Source organism: Pungitius pungitius, chromosome 20 (genome assembly GCF_949316345.1).
Source record: "Pungitius pungitius chromosome 20, fPunPun2.1, whole genome shotgun sequence".
Taxonomy (NCBI): Eukaryota; Metazoa; Chordata; class Actinopteri; order Perciformes; family Gasterosteidae; genus Pungitius; species Pungitius pungitius.
In genome coordinates this window covers 15,902,784-15,919,802 of record NC_084919.1, presented here as the reverse complement: position 1 = coordinate 15,919,802, position 17,019 = coordinate 15,902,784, and the positions used below count along the sequence as shown (strand labels likewise).

General features: G+C 46.7%; 1 protein-coding gene across 2 annotated transcripts; it reads right to left on the bottom strand.

Annotated features, from left to right (window-relative positions):
• Positions 1-28: 28 nt before the first annotated feature.
• On the bottom strand, positions 29-9,810 carry hsf2 (heat shock transcription factor 2). Of its 2 annotated transcripts, XM_037449331.2 has the most exons (12): positions 9,564-9,803; positions 9,107-9,215; positions 7,915-8,042; positions 7,459-7,583; positions 7,190-7,265; positions 6,191-6,252; positions 5,905-5,983; positions 5,612-5,745; positions 4,125-4,364; positions 2,085-2,187; positions 1,418-1,484; positions 29-1,245 (listed from the first exon to the last, which is right to left on the bottom strand). In XM_037449331.2, the coding sequence occupies exons 1-12, from the start codon at positions 9,654-9,656 to the stop codon at positions 911-913; spliced, it is 1,551 nt and encodes a 516-aa protein (XP_037305228.2). In that variant the 5' UTR covers positions 9,657-9,803; the 3' UTR covers positions 29-910. The 2 variants fall into 2 exon arrangements, with proteins under 2 accessions (XP_037305228.2, XP_062415466.1); XM_062559482.1 differs by lacking the exon at positions 9,107-9,215 and having other exon boundaries at positions 9,564-9,810.
• Between the last annotated feature and the right edge of the window lie 7,209 nt (positions 9,811-17,019).

The window sequence follows — 17,019 nt, the reverse complement described above, 5'->3', positions numbered from 1 at the left end:
AATGAGAAAGCAATAAACGACAAATGAGCACTGTAACATTTGCTTTTATTTTCTACCTGCAAGACTTGCGACAATGACAGACCGCTTGTGGGAAGTGACCCTGTCACAGAAGTCATGTGACCTGTATCTGACATGTAAAGTGTGGAGCAACCCAAAGAGGGATGTTGCTTTTCACCACAACAAAGGTGCACTGCAGTTCGTTTACAGATCAGAGCACTGAGTCCAGTACACACCAGTCCCTGCTGGGTCTGAACAAATGAACAAAATGGGCTGAATCCATGTTTCTGGCTGATGTGTAATCCTTGAGAAGTGTGACTAAGATGTCTTATTAAGGAGCCGACCAGAAACGTAGCAAGAGCTAAAACACAAATACAAAATAAATACAAAAATAAAAAGGTCGCAAGTGTCCTTACAGGTTGGTCAGTGACCGTGAAGATGATGAAGAGGAGACCAAGTGAGCTTGCGTGTTCTCGTTAAGCTGCAAACCGCATCATTTATACATTTGAGAGCTTTGCATTCATGAAAACATTAAAAGTCAATCAGCTCTTACCGCCATGCAAAGGCTGATGATAAAAAGGCAACAGTACACCTACAATCGTTTGGATGAGACCCATTTAGGCCATTTTTAGAGTATTTATTGATCAAACACCACTGCTTTCTTAGTTCCATGTTAGATTAGAATTCTTTTGTTAATGTACTTTCATGAAGCACAGTTGGACTGCTATCGAAGTGGGGACGCAAAACTTGTATAAACTGTAAAATTGATAGAATTACATTTGATGAGAATGTGCCTTATTATAAATGCAAAAGCCTTAAATGTAAAAATGCGTACATGGGAGTCACTACATCCATTCTCAGCCTGGTGTTTCAGTCAGTTCCGTCTCTGCTTCTCTCCCGATGGCAGAAATGCCTACGACGCCACGTCCCTGTCCAGCGCTCCTGCCTCCGCTCCAGCGGGACTCAGTTCACACAGGTAGAAGAGCGTCTCGGCTGTGGCCTCCGCCTCAGTCAGCGGCTCCAGGCGGATCAGCGAGCTGCGGGCCGCCTGCTTCGACTCAAGGCCGGGGTCCAGCAGCTCCGTGGGTGGCTCGGCCTCCACGCAGGCCTCGGGGCTGGGGGGGGGCTGGAGGTGGGCGGAGGAGGAGGACCTGCTGCTGCTGGGAACCGGATCCAGCTCTTGGTGGGTAATGCAGCCGTCGAGGATGGACAGCAGGGGGCAAGATGTGTACTGGATCAACTGCTTATCTGAAGACACGACACCAGAGGAGTGTAAATACAGGGGTTCCCCTCCCTACCAGGGTGACCCTGCCCCCCTGACGGCTTGTGCGCATTTATTTCAAGTTTCAGGCACGCACATCCATTCCGTTGAGTTCAGGAAGTGGCGCCTACTGTGTTGAAGGTGCCAGCGCTCACTTACCTGTGTTGGCTTCATCCGCCCTGCCTCGGTTTAGAGGGGTCGGGCTCTCTTTGGAGGACACGCCTTCCTGGAAACAAAAGTCACCCAGAAGGGATGATGAAGATGAGAAGCCCACTTTGACATCAAGTAGGTGGATTAAAGTATAGATCCGGCGTTATGTTCAATGACAGGAGTTATTGGTCACTTTTCAAAACACTGGTACCTGCTTACCAGGGCCAACAGACCGGGTGTCTACATCCAGAATCTGCTCTGCCTCGGCTTGTTGCTCCCTCACAAAGAGCCTAACCACTCAACAACTTCCAGACTGCTAAATGGGGAGATGAAGTCACCAATACCACAGGACAGTGGGAAACTTAAACCACTAGTTAGCACTGTGGCACTTCCCTACAATACTTTGGCTCTTGTTGTTGTGGTTCTGTACCCTCTTGATTGAATGCAGTTATCAGAAGTCACTTTGTAGAAACCTGTCAGCTAAATGAGGATTATGTGCCACCAATCTTGTTACCATGGTACCTTTTCCCTTTCCCACATGAGCTATTGTTCATCATGCATGTGTTAGTCAATTTGACCATTACTGTACCTCCCCTGCATGCTCTAACTGCTCTCATGTTTTAATGGGCCTTTGTGTCAGGGGACACTAAAAAGGGTTAAGGGTCATTCATTTCACCTCGAAGGCATCAAAGTCCAAGCCAAATTGTTTTCCATAAAGCATGGCCTGAAAGTCCTCCAGACTGCAGTCGATGCTGTCCAGATAGTCCATCAGCTCCATCCTGGCAACACACACACAAAATACAGTGTTCCACCAACAGCCAAAAACCACGTGGCGCCCCCACAAGACCCCCCTGGCTGTATGAATGCACAGCGGTTACTAGTGTGTTAGACTAGCGGTGCAAGGCCGTATTAGATCTGTGGTTGTTGGCCTTATACAGGTTTCAAAAAACATTCCAAGATGATTGCAAGATGGAAATGAAGGAATTGGTCTCCAAAATCACTTGCTACACTCCCCACAAAGCATTCACACGTTACCAATAAGGGCTTTGTGTCCTGTCCACATGCCTTCATTGCCAAGTCAATATCTGGGTTTTTAAATTATTACTAAACTCTGACAACGCGACTAAGCCTCCAAAAAAATCACATCACAAATGTTTACATGACGTTAACCCAGAAAATCTTTTACCCCTTGGATTTGCTTTGGACTTTTGTTGTTTGTAAGGCTGCAGACTTACGAGAAGGTTTCAACACCTTGAACTTCATAAGTATTTACAAAAAACAATACAGATATAAATGCATAGAGTTGTATATGGAAATCTGTATTGATACATCTATGCCTCCAAGGTACAACTGGCACATCATCTTCGCTTACTTTTCAAAAGTAAATCCTTCAATGTCTTTGACAGTTTCACAAAACATAAAGCCTGTTAATTCTCTTAAGTGATTGACATTAAAAATGCATACGATGTTTCTTAATCAGACTTTCCAATGTGCAGGTTAATAATCGTCACAATCCCTTTGTCTGAGAGCTTAGTGTGTCACATAAACAGATCCTGCATACTTTGAAAATGCTAAATCTATTTACAGCCAGCTGCTGGAAAGACAAAACAAAATAAGACCGTCGCAATTCTTTAACCCTATAAAACCCCCAATGGCAGGGCTGACAGAGACAAACAACCACTCAGACTCACATCCACACACTTACGGGCAATTTAGTCACCAATTAACATAATCCACAGTGGCCAGTAATCCAGATCAGAATGATCCGGATAATCAACCTGATCTATCCCGCTATTTCAAAACTTTGCCTTCACTAAAACACTAACAAACCGTAGCACTTTAATTGTTCTTCTAATGGCTCTTATCTATAACAAATCGTCTTATTTGATGAAATTGCACTTTGTTTCTTGTTCTTCCGAGTTTGTTTCCGTATGGTTGATATTTAATTTTTGTAAATCACTTTGGATAAAAGCTAAATGACATGTAATGGAATATAATTCATATCTTTTTAGGAAACAGCCCTAGAACATTATTATTGTTATTTCTTTACAGATGATTGTGGAAGGAGAAGACAGCCAGTAAACAGAGCTGCTCCAAATGGTACAACCCTTTGTGTGCTGAATGCATGTTAATAAATACATTTGACTGATTTTCAGGGGAGGCCTTTGTTGATGTGTATTAATTGTTTGAGACAAATACGTTGTATTTTTTTTAACTTAAAATAAACATTGATCAAACAGCAGTGTAGCCTTATCTGTCTCAAACAAAGAACTTACACGTACATGTAATCTCCCTCAAATCCACCTCTGAGGTGGGATCAGGGTACTCCTGATTTTTAGGATCAAACTAGTCCTAGAGGATTTTACCCTAAAGTTTTGAAATACTCAACAGCAGTTTTTGTCCGGATCGGATTCCCCAATCTGAATTTTCAGGATCAGATTTGCTTTGAAATACCAGTTTATAGGATCTGATTGGCATTTAATCCAATCCAGGAGGATTAATCCTGTGGGGTTAATTTGAAATAGAGGGAGGAAGCCGGAGATCCTGCAAAGAACCCACGCAGACACGGGGAGAACATGCAGACTACACACTAACCTCCTCTCCACCCTGGCACCAATCAGACAGCTCATATTTACACCACTCCTATGAAATTAAACTATGACACGCCTATATATGGAATGGGAGGGACGTTTGGGTTTCAGTCATTTATACTTACTTGCCCAGCAGGTTGATGTTCTGCGATATCGCCCCGTTATCATTGAGTATGGAGTCCATCATCTTGAGGGGGTCCTCCGGACTCAGAGCGGAGGCTTTGTTGAGCTGCAGGGCGCCGCTGTCGTCTGCTGACCGTCCGGCCTCCGCGTGTCTGACGTCATCTGCGGCCGAGGCGCTCGCGTCCGACTCAGCCGTTAGCAACGCAGAGCTGTCCAGCTCCACCTCCACGATGTCCATGTCGCTGAAGGACGACGCTTTCATTGAGAACAAAGGCTGCTGGATATTTCACGTACTGGCAATCTCTTTAAAGTCTTTAAAGTAGTGGACATTATCGTTCTTGCTGAACACTTTACACTGGTCATTTCCATTTGAAAGGATTGTACATCTCGTTCTAGTAAATTGTAGAAAACCATTGAGTCAACATTATTCTAGTAAAACGTATTTTCCACAGTGAAATTGCTTAGTGCAGTGGTTGTGAACCCATCGATCGCAATCAGCAGTCACTTATCACAAAACCCACCTCTCAAAATAAGGCTGCAACTCAAGCGTCATTTCACCTTTTGGCTAAAAACAAGAAGCCTTAGTACAGCGGTTATTAACGTGTCATGATGACATCATCCACGGACCCAGAACGCTCACTCACTGGGGGGGCAGCGGTGGTTCTTGTCACCGATACGGACCGCTGTCTGTTTAGCTAACTGTTAGCAGGCTAAAGAACTCCAGAAACAATGTGCGTGGAGATGAAGACCCGTTTAACAGCTCGGGGCTGGTCAGCCAGCAGAGATGTTCATGTGGACCTGGCTGCTCCGTTTTCTGGTGACGAGACACTCGCACTTCAACCAGGTCACACGCCACGTCTTGAGAAGACGGTGTTAAAGCGTCTCGGCCTCCGGACTTTAAGGGGTCTCTTTTGTTGGGACAAGCAATTTCACATGTCAAAAGCATTGTAAACAGTAAACAGAAAGTAAAAAGTGTTGCGTTTAGGTTCCTGGTCCTCATGAAGTCAGCGGCGCTTTACAATAAATAAATAATGATAAGCACAGTGAATATATTCATGGCCACACACCTTAAGAAAGCTTTAATAACCTGTGGGAACGGTCAAAGTCCATCAAAGATGATTCTGACTTCCACCCTGAGCAGGACTGTGTGCACCTGGTGACCACTGGCTTAGCACAAATGTTCATGTCAGGCTGCATTAGACAAACTTTGACTTGCCCACAGAAGTTCTTCGGTAGTTTGGTGAAAGAATTATAAATATCGTTCAAAGATGTATATCGAATAGCGCACGGAATGTACCTTTAGCTCTTTCCCAATATACCTGTATAAGGACTGTTATTATTATGCGTTGAAGTGAATTGATACGGATTATAGAAAGGTTTCTTTGGCATAGCAATCAGAGCTGCAGAGAGCATAGAGAGCAGTTTGGCCATCAGAAAGCAGGAGCCCGTGTTGCTGTTATGTGAGGAGTCAAAAGGTAAACAGTCTCACCCTTGGTCGTGGGCTCTGGGTAAACCGTCTGCAACTTCCGTCGCCACCTCGCAGTCACTCTCCGTCAGGTCACAGATGATGACGTCATCCGATACCATGGAGCCCGTCGAGCCGCTCAGACTGTTTACAGACATCTAAACGGGACTCAGTGAAAAGAATAAGATCAGGCAACACGTTGCATAATCCTTATCAGCTCTTTAAAAGGATTTCTATATTCGGACAGCGATCACGTCGGGAGTGCACTATATCGAATTCTCCCCCGCTTACGTCACTGGAGACTGCAGTTTACTGACCTGGTCCTCACACACTTTGTCATCGTAGATCTGATGAATGTATTTGGGCTTTTTTCCATTGCTGTTCATAAGAACTGGCCTGTCAAAAAGACAACAATTAAAGCTCAAACATGCAAGGCTTTGTATGAATCGCTGGGACGGTAGATGATACTATGACAGAACATAACAATGACGTTAAAATGAAATAGATTATTCTTGGCAGTCATTCTACAGTGGCAGTCAAAAACTACAAAAACAGACTACAAAAACAAAAAGATGTTTTTTTTTCTTTTCCGCGTGAACTCACATTTTGCGTTTTAAATTCAGGATGCGGTTGTTCTGAACCAATGTGACGATGAAGTGGATCAGCTGAAAAGAGAAGACTCTCAGAGATTCAACAGAAATCTGGATGTAACACTCAGATGCAAACATCAGATGTCCCTTCCTCAGGTAATTAGTCAAATGCCACTAAAGAGTAGACATGGGCACCAAATGCCATGATTTGGGACATGTTGCGTGCATAGTCCACCAGTGGCTGGAGGAATTGTTTTTTGGTAGGGCCAGCTAATCACTTTCAGCATACATCCCGTTGTGATTCAACGCAAAAAAGGGTAACAAACATGCACTATTACTTTAAACGTGTTGTTTTTCAGTTAATGTCCCCAAGTGAGTTTCAGCTGCCGCTGGTTTGGTAGCGTCTTTCCTCATTAAGAAATTCTATAGGTTGTGCATTAGGCGCGTCAATAACAGGACAAATGAATACGGCCAAACTGACACGGTGTGTGTGTGTGTGACTAATATACATATAAACCACCAGCGAGTGGGTAGCAATGTTAACTTTATCCGTGTGTGTCCAGTGTTTTCTATCGTTTTATTTTTTTGCTTCAGGTCCCCATTGATTTAAAGCAAAATCCGTGGTTAGCACTATGAAGCTAATTCTTACAAGTGTAGCAGAAGCTTCTACAGAAGCTTCAAATGTGCGGCTTCTCTTTCATGAGAAGGGCTTCTTTTCAGCCCTACGACGGCCCGAGGCTGAATCTATTTTAGGACGCTGATTGACTCATTTATCAGTAATTGGCTAAACTGCTTCTTAGACCCGCCTCTTTTGCTATGACATGCAAACAGGCAGAGAGGTCATGCAGGAAAAGCATATACTTTGCACAGATATCTTATTTTAACAACATTACTGGGTATATTCCATATTTAAAGAACACAAATAAAAAAGATTATTTGTAAAATGTATTAAGCTGTAAAATGTAAAGCTGCACTTTAAGCTGTTAATGCAATGGGTTGGTGTGGTACTCACCTTTTTGATGAGCTGCTGTTGGTGGGCATGAATCTGTCGCAGGTCGGAGATCTCCCTCCACAGAGCTTCATTTTCCCTGAAAAAAGAACGTTGACGGATTGGTAAGTAACCAACAGAGTCTCCATGAGTTCCTGTAGCTTGATTTAAATTGGTGTTAAATGAAAATGGTGGGAGCTAATAAAGGACATCTGATTCGTCTTTCAGAAGGTGTTTTTCCTACTAGGGCAGTAATGTTGAAGCTGTAATATTAGAAGGAGCTTTAAGCTCACCTCTTCAGTGTTCCCAGCCGGGCGTCGATGTTCTCCTGTTTGCTGTGAACGCTGTGAACAGTCGCCAGGATCTGGGACAGGTCTTCCTGTTGAATCTTGTTGTCCTCTGGTCGAGTGTTGGATACCTGGCGGACCATAATTACAATTAAATCTCGGGTTTGCAGTATCTTAACCCTGGAAGCCAGAGTGTGATGGAAGGAATATTGCACAAAACATGAGACCTGCCAGCAAATGAGAAAAGGAACCAGATACGGTGGGCAAAGGTTTTTATGCAGAAATTCTTTTTTAATTCTCAGAACAAATTTACTTGACAAAAAACTGATTACAATTCAAAATGCGATCATCTTTTCTCTGTCCTAACTTTGTTGAAGTACAAAGAGATGACGGTGGTTTTGACTAGTGACTTGTTCAACCTCAGTGAATGTGAGCATGCAGAATACACAGAGATGACTCCACCTTCCTCTTGATGTTCTCTAGTAGGTTGTCCTGTCCATGTTTGAAGTAGGGGTGCTGAAACTCCACCGGGCCGTCTTTCTCTAGTTTCACGATTCCTGTGTCAATGTGCATCACTTTACGGAATCCATCTTAGCAAAAAAAACAACAAAAAAAACAGATTTAACAGATATAAATTTGACCCAGTTTGTATGTGTTATCTGTGTGTATGAAACGGATGTCAAACGACACGTAGGAGCCGAAATATAGAGCGTGTGCGACCACACTATTCCTTGAGAGGGGAGGACAGCCAGCATGCAGGCAGGCGATTACAAGTAGTGCGCTAGCAAGAAACAAGCTACGGAGTCACAAAAAAACAAATGGATTATCATGAGTCAGGTGATTGTTTTGCAAGCGAGAAGCTCAGCAAATTATTGGATAAATATTTGCATCACTAGCTATAATAAATAAATAAAAATACATTTATCTGGTATTTGGGCCACCAGGATGTGTATGTCAAAAAGACAAATCAAATAAACGAATATACTATTTTTTGTTTAGTGCTATCCAACACCATACCACGGTCTCCAAAATAACCACTTAAAACAATACGATGTCAACAAAACTTTTTATTGGCTTGATTTGATCCATTGTTCCATCCTGTGAAATATGTCTGTGTCTGATCATCGATCTTGCATCAGGCTTGTCATTATTCAGTCAGTTTAAGAGCATAATTTATCCCATGTCTACAAACAAATTAGACTTTCCGTACTGGGCCACTGAACTGACAAATAACGGAGCAACAGCTAAATTGTTAATGTTATTTTTTGTGGATACCATAGTTTTTTTCTATGCAACTGAATTACCCTCAACTAAGCCTAGGTCTAGAGCGGCGAGGATTAGTGGATGAATTCATGGAAAAATAGAATTGGTTATATTGCTGTGAATTTTTTAGAGGGTTTGTGTTCCTGTGTGGCGCTCTCCTTTGACCTATACGTTAGTAGAAAGACCATCTTTTGGTACGGGCCGTCAGTTGGGTTAAATACCGTATTGGACCACATGCACTTGGACTGTTGAAATACAACAGCCATATTACACTTTAGTATAGACAACCAATAGAAAGAACTACTTGGAATATGATGGACAGTGGCAGTTGTACCTGGTTCTGCAAAGCAAGTAACTGGCTCAAAAACAAAGTTGACTAAAGCAGTCTTACACATGTTCAGCTGCCTGATGAAACTGGCCATGTTGTTGTGCTTGAAGAACTTGGGAAGGATCTCCTTGGCAAAGTGCTGCTCATCCAACACAAGGAAACTGTTGCCCTCCTGAAAACAACCAACACCGCCGTGAATTCACAAGATAGCACACATAGCTTGTTTACAGCTGAGCTGACATGCTGCGCGGCCTGGATGTGGCCCAGCATGCGAGCTGCCGTTACACAGTTAAAGGGAACCCATTAGTAGTCTGCTGACAGTTAGCTGCAGCTAAAGCTTGCAGATGGAAACTAGCTAGCTGGCCGTTATTAGCGGAGGGAATGCTACATTTGCAGCGTTGCCTTCCAGCTACTCCCACTGTTTATTAGACATTGGTGCTCTGCTTGGTGTTAGCTTTCAGAACTGGAATGCTAACGAACGTTAGCTAAAAAAGAAAAGCAGCTGCTACGTTGGCGTTACCTGGCTCCAACAAATAAACTCATTGGTGTCGGCGTCCTCGACGAGCGTCCACAGCTTGGTGAGGAAGGCCGGCACGTTCGAGTTGTGCTTCATTTTGTAAATCCAACGACTCAAACGGTTCTGCTGAAACGCTGCTTGAGCCTGTTGCTTTCAGAAAATGTTATTGCTTACAACTTCCGGTTGAGTGAAAGAGAGCGGATTGGTCAAAACGGGGTACATCCGAAACACTTGTCACGTGCGTCGAGACGCAGCAAAACGACGTGTATGCTCACATTTAAAGTCCAGTTCAGTCCATTAGGGCTCGAGCCCCGATAACGTGTGCGCGCGAGGACCCTGCAGAAAGAGTTGAAGGTTTATTATTACTGTTATGGACTTTATTAGAACCCAAACACCGACGGAATATGGCATTCATATCTAGTCATATCTAGGTAAAAGAGTTGGTATTTTTATTTAATTTTGGAATGAAAATAAATAGTTGATTTAAGATTTGAATAGCCAGTGACATCACCCCGTATCTCCGACTGACTTGAAATTCAACACATATGTGCAGTTTCCTCTCTTCTAAAAAAAAAAGTCAATGAGACCCACTTACCAAAATCTTCCAACATTTTTAGGGTCCTCGCTATAACTAATCGTAAAGGAACCTATTGTATTTCAAGGAACTATTATTATTAGGGTCCTCGCTGCGAAGGTGCTCTTCGACATGTTCTACAAAATATCAATCATGGTATGCAAATGCGCCTAATTAGATTTTCCGCCATTTCGAATTTTGTGGTAAAAACACACAAACCTCCGGTGGATCATTATTGGTTCGATGTGCCCTTGATATATCAGAATGGTGCTGATAACTCACTGTTTTGATGAGATATGGGCTAATTAACTTCGCAAGTGGTGTGGCTTAATCTGGCAGATATTTAACTTCCAAATGGCTAGGTCTGCCATCACCAGAATATAGCATGTGTAAACATTGACGCCCTGAACACACCCTATTTTTTTCATAATTTTTGAAGAATGGGGGGCGCTGCATTTAATCATTGAAGATGTGCCTTTTTGGCCCATTTATTAGAGTTGTAAATGACAGAATTCCTCCTAGGGATTAAACCTGATTCTTTTCAAATCCACGCAGTGTGCTCTTGTTTGTTTTATTTTGCGAGTGCAGTGCAAACACAAAAATCAGCATTTCCATTACGACTGCATTAGAAATGACCATTTGCCCGTCTGCGGGAGGCGTTTGATATTCAGTATTCAGGGTGGTTACTGAGCTGCATACAGAGTTAGCCCACCCTTTACTCCCTACAGTAGCCATCAGCATCGGCAACCACACTGACCCTAATCATTTGATTCCTTGTATTTTGTCAAATAAAAAAAGTGAAACAGTGAATAATATGTCAAACAGCAAGCTGAAATAGCTGATATTGATAAGATTACTGCGGATACCAGGGTTTCAAAATTCCGGAAATATTCATAGTTGGAAACTTTCCACGGGAACATACAGGAATAAAAAGTAAAAAACGGGAATAAACTAGAAATTCTGGGGTAATTTAACTGTATTTACCTTGTCATAAACAGACATGCATGCAAACATTTCTAATATAACTTTCCCAATTTCACTAGGTAAAAAAATTGTGGATACAATTAGTCTTTAGGATATATAAACAGTTCCCTAACAGGGAACTCGAGCTGCATGAAAACGCTGTGGGATCACCCTGCGTGACCGCGTCATGAAGCAAGTGTGAAATCTAACCAATGGCCAGCTGGTACGTCATAGGCGGGCGATGCCAGGACCAGGAAGCGATAAAGGGCCCCGAAACACAAGTCCATTCATCTCTGTGCCTTCATCAAGTGCGTGTGATTTCCGAAGATGGCTGGGTTAGAACGTTTTGTGCAGTGTGCTCCCCCCTGCACCCGTTTTATTACGGGGAAGGACTTGCACGCTCTGTGTGTGGTCTGCCTGGGCGTAGAGCACGCTCAGCTAGCCCTTGAGGGGGCTGGCTGTAGGGACTGCGAGCGCCCTTCGTGGCGCACACGTCTCTCCCGTTGGGCGCTCGTTGAGGAGGGCGGTTCGATGTGCGCTCCTGCGGTTCCGGTCCCGCTTTTGCCGAGGCGGAGCGGCGGTTATCTTATCTTCGGTGATCGCAGATGGACCTCGTGGAGGGGCCCTGGACGGCTGAGGCATTTTCCCGTTCTTTTGCCGCGGGATCCAGGACCTCGTACCGGGCGTCGGAAGCGCGAATGGCGGGTTCTTCCACCCTGGATGAGGCACCGCTCACGCAGTCATCCAGCTCCGAGGAACTAGACGTCGTGAGCGTGGAGGCAGCGGAGGCTGAGGACACGTCACCTCATTCCCCCGCCGCCGAGGAGCTGCTGGAGGTACTCGCCCCAGCTGCTGAGAAACTCAGCATTGACTGCCCGGCGGATAGGCAGGAGCCTACTACAAGTAGTAAGTTACATGAACGGTTTCTGCCTCCCCGTAAAGTACCTCCTCGCCAGTGTTTGCCCTTCTTCCCGGACCGAGGTGTGGGCGTCCTGGGGGAAGCCGGTGTCCGCTTGCGTTTACAACCCGTGTACGTCACTGTACTCGTCCGTAGCTGAGGCTAAGCGGCACGGTTATGTGAGCATGCCGGTCGCGGAAGAGGTACTTGCAGGCCATTTATCTTCCGCGGCCGTGCCGTTTAGGACACCGGTATTGCCCACCAAGCCCCTGAGGACTACCTCTTCGCTGGTGGGCAAAGCTAATTCGGCGGCAGGGCAGGCGGCTTCCTGCCTGCATACGATGGCACTTGTCCAGGCGTATCAGGCGGAGCTGCTTGCGGACTTGGCTGAGGGGAAGGAGTTGACGCCGGAGATAGTGCGTGAGCTGCGGCACACGGCGGACTTGGCCCTGCGTGCCACCAAGGAGACGGCCAAGTTGGTTGTCTGCTCCATGGGAGCCCTGGTAGTGTGGCGAGTGGAACTCTTTGGGTGTGGAGCGCCTTTTTGGCCCGCTCGACACCGATGACACCGGCAACGCCACCCGGGGAATTTCACCCCGAGAATGGGATCGTACTACAATTAATTTAAATACAGAAAGCACACAGGTTCGATTTATGCGTGAAGCCAGAGACGTAGTTCCGTTATAACAATAATTTTATTTACTACAATTACTAAAACGTCAAATATAAAATACCATTTAAAATACCCGACCTACTAAATATGGAAAGTAGGTACTGAGGCCTTACCGGTGGAGGGACAGGGCCAACGGGGTGTGGGGTCTCAGGGAAGGATCACCCCAATCACACGTGCACACACAAACACACACTACAGCAAGCAAAACTCAAATTAAACCAAACGGGGGAAAACACAGCACACGAGAGGGAGACACCACCACCTGGGACACCGACACCACCACCTTCGGCACTCAGCAACTATGGAAGGAGAGCATACAGTTATTGGGAGGGAAAGCAAATCAATAAACCAAAAAATAAACGAAAACTACTTCAAGGCAGCAAAGGTGTCTTAATGGCTGCCTAGAGCCTACCAACCCAAAATGACAAAAATAGACAATATAATCAACAAAATTAGTCTTTTCATTAGAACTCAAACAAAAGAAATATAAACCAAAATCACTTAAATCATAGTTTAACAAATAAACCCATAAACATAACAAACTCCATACACATAGTAGCAAAACACAGGCGACCCAAAAAGAAGGCAAACTATCATTCGGGTCGCAATCAGACAGCCCTGCCCGACACTTTGAGCGACAAATCCGGGCGCTTCAACTACGAGTTGTAGTTGGAATCAAATAAAACGGAGACAAAACAGCAGCGTGGCAGGGAAGGGAGGGGTTGGTGCAGATACCAGCGCACGGCGAAGCAATTTTACGACCCTGGTGTGCACAAAACCAAATTTACTGTTTTAGATTTCAGAACATACATACCAGTCAGGGAGTGTCGCACACGTACACCTGCGGCCCTCATACAGCTACACACAGCCTACAATAAAACGGCAGATTACTTAACAACTCACTCATTAAAATACATGAGAGGAGAAAGGTTTGTCCGACCTACCAGCGGCACCGCTCAACCCGATTCCATTAAAGGAAAGCTTGGGTTGGTGACAAGGAGACACTGCAAAGAGACAATACACTCTGTAATGGTCATCCCAACGCAACCAAGGCCAAAGTAAAAGAACAATTAAGCACACTACATTACCTGTTGTACAACCGTGAACGCGCCGCGAACGTGAGAGGACCCAGAGCGGAAATATACCTCCAGCAACAAAGAGTAACGGGTCAAGATGTCAACCCCCCCGCCTATATAGCATGCAGTAACTTCCTGATTGGTCCAAAGACAATGAAGTGATTGAAACCACCTGCGACCAGTCAACCTGCTACAGTAGCCCCGGAGAGGCACCTGTGGGTCAGTCAGTCCAGCCTGAGGGAGAAGGACAAGTCCTTCCTCCTCGACGCCCCTCTCTCCCCGTCATCCCTCTTTAGGGACGCTATTAATGCGTTCGAGAGGCGGCAGGCTGCAGCGCTCAACAGATTCCTTCCCCGCCCACGCTGCGTCCACGTCACCCACGCCGTCGTTAAGCGCGCATCACCTGGCGCAGCAAGAGAGTCTCGCGTTACGTGCACCCCCTCGCCGAGGCTGGGCCGCAACACGGCACTCTCAGACGGGGCCTTCATGCGGTAGGGCTTGTCTGAGGATGGCCGCTGCCGCCAAGAAGGCTAAGCGTTCCTGACGCCATAGCCACCAGGGCCCGGAGGGTGATCCCCACTGGGGGGGGCAGGGTTGCACCGCACTACCCGATGCCCCCATCCTCCCGGTACTCTCCAAGAGTCAGGCTGCTGTCCCCGCCATCGTTTCGGGGCACGGCCAGCCCCAGCGAGCGCGAGCCCGATTTTAAACTACATTGACGACTGGTTGATTTTAGCTCCGTCCGAGCGACTCGCTGCCCAACATCGAGATGTTGTGCTCGCCCACATCAACTGTCTGGGGCTGAGACTCAACGCCAGGAAGAGTGTACTGTCCCCGCTGCAAAGGACCACCTTCCTGGGTGTGATCTGGGATTCCACCACGATGCGGGCACATCTGTCTCCCGCTCGAGTAGCCTCGATCCTCTCTGCAGTCAAGCAGGCCAAGCTAGGCCAGCACTTACTGTGAAACAGTTTTAGAGAATGTTGGGTCTGCTGGCAGCGGAATTCAACGTGATCCGGTGCGGCCGCTGCATTTGAGACCGTTGCAGTGGTGGCTCAGAGCCAAAGGGTTCTCCCCAAGGGGAAACCAGCGGCGTCCGATCAAGGTCACGCGACGGTGCCTGCGGGCTCTGGCTATATGGAGGGACCCTTGGTTCTTATCCCAAGGGCCGGTGTTAAGAGCGATCTGTCGCCGAGTCACACTCACGACAGACGCTTCCCCCACGGGCTGGGGAGCAATCATGAGTGGTCGCTCAGCCTGGGGGCTGTGGCAACATCATCACCAGTCTTGGCATATAAATTGTCTAGAGATGTTAGCAGTGTTTCAGGCATTGAAACACTTCCGCCCAGCCTTGATGTACCAGCATGTTCTTGTCCGTTCAGACAACACATCGGTGGTCTCGTACATCAATCATCAGGGGGGCTTGCGCTCACGGCAGCTATAAAAGCTAGCCCGCCAGATCCTCCTGTGGTCCCTCAGGAAACTCCGCTCAGTGAGAGCGGTTTATATCCCGGGGTACCTAACCAGGGGGAAGACGCTCTGTCGAGACAGGGGCCGAGGCCCGGGGCCCGGAGACTCCACCCCAATGTAGGGGGGGAGCTCCTTTGGAGACACTTTGGTTGTGCCGAGGTAGACCTGTTTGCTTCCAGAGAGACAACACACTGTCCTCTGTGGTTCTTCCTGACGCTTCCGGCCCTGCTAGGGGTGGATGCAATGGTGCAGGCTTGGCCGAGGTCACGCCTGTACGCCTGTATGTATGGTTTGCGGACCTGATTTCTCTCCTCGTAAGTCCTCCCTTGGAGATTCCGATCAGGGCGGACTTGCTGTCGCAGGCGTCGGGGTCCATCATTCACCCCCGCCCAGAGCTATGGAAACTATGGGCAGGGCCTCTGAGGGGCCCGCCTCTTAGAATCTGGTCTCTCGACCGAGGTCGTTGAGACCATCCTCCACTCCAGAGCCCCCGCTACAAGGAAGGCGTACGCTGGTAGGTGGAGGCTCTTTGCCACTTGGTGTGGGGAACGGAAGCTTGACCCAGTTAACTGTCTATGATCAAAGTATACGTGGCGGCCTTGTCGGCGACTCTTGCCCCACTTGGATGGGCGTTCTCTGGGGAGACACCCACTTGTATCTCGCTTCCTTCGTGGCACTCTAAGGCTGAGGGCAGCAGCCCGCACAAGACTACCGTCTTGGGACCTGGCCATCGTGCAAGAGCAGGGGTCGGGAACCTATGGCTTGCGCGCCAGATGTGGCTCTTTTGATGATGCATATGGCTCGCAGATAAAACAAAATATTCTCACTTGTTTTAATCCATCCATCGATTTTTCACTGCGCATGTCCTGTTCAGGGCTGCAGGAGCAATTGTCAATTATTTTGATTGGATGATACTGGCCTACGTTTGCCGTTGCTGGGTAAAACAGGTAAACGCCCGCTTTTGAATCAGTCTGAGAGTATCGTACATTTCAGGACAAATGGACTGAAGAAATCGCCTTTGTGGAGAGAGCGGGTTCTGCGGTGTGTCTAATTTGCAATGACAAAAATACATCGTTGAAACGGTCGAATGTAAAGCGGCACTTCGACACGCGCCACGCTACCTTTGCATCAAAATACCCTGCGGGAGACAGCAGAAAGAAAGAAGAAGGAAGAGAGCTTCTGAGCAGGGTGCAAGCTAGCCAGCAGCAACTCCGCGTATGGACCCGGCAAGGTGACTATAATTCGGCTAGCTTTGCTGGTTCTTTAGCAATAGTGAGGATAGTTGAATTCACTTTTAAAATATATTATATGGCTCTCACTGAAATAAATTTTCAAATTTTTTGCTTTCATGGCTCTCTTAGTCAAAAAGGTTCCCGACCCCTGTGCTAGAGGGTCTCTCCGGTGCTCCGTTCGGGCCCATCGCAGAGGTCGCAGTGAAATATGTGGCTCTTAAGACCCTGTTCCTGCTTGCTATTTCTTCCCTCAAGAGAATTGGAGATATGCAAGCCCTCTCGGTGGCCCCTTCGTGCTTGGAATTTGCACCCGGATGGTTAAGGCGTTACTTCCTTCCCCCGGCTATATTCCTAAGGCACCGTCCAGTTCGGTCGGGCCTATCGTGCTGAAGGCCTTCTGTCCTCCTCCTTTCCTGACGTCGGACCAAGCGAAGCTGAACCTCCTCTGCCCAGTTAGGGCTCTAGACTCTTCCACAGAACTGCCCTGTGTAGACGTTCCGAACAGCTGTTTGTGTGTTTCGGACCACCCAATACTGGGGGCCTGGTGTCTAAACAGAGGATGAGCAAGTGGGT

Excerpts from the sequence above, each read along its gene's own strand:
- hsf2 (XM_037449331.2), bottom strand. The coding sequence starts at position 9,656 with ATGAAGCACAACTCGAACGTGCCGGCCTTCCTCACCAAGCTGTGGACG. Across the intron at positions 8,043-9,106 it reads CATCAGGCAGCTGAACATGT|ATGGATTCCGTAAAGTGATG; the intron begins GTAAGACTGCTT and ends TTTTTTGCTAAG. Across the intron at positions 1,485-2,084 it reads TGGACTTTGATGCCTTCGAG|GAAGGCGTGTCCTCCAAAGA; the intron begins GTGAAATGAATG and ends TTTTGTTTCCAG.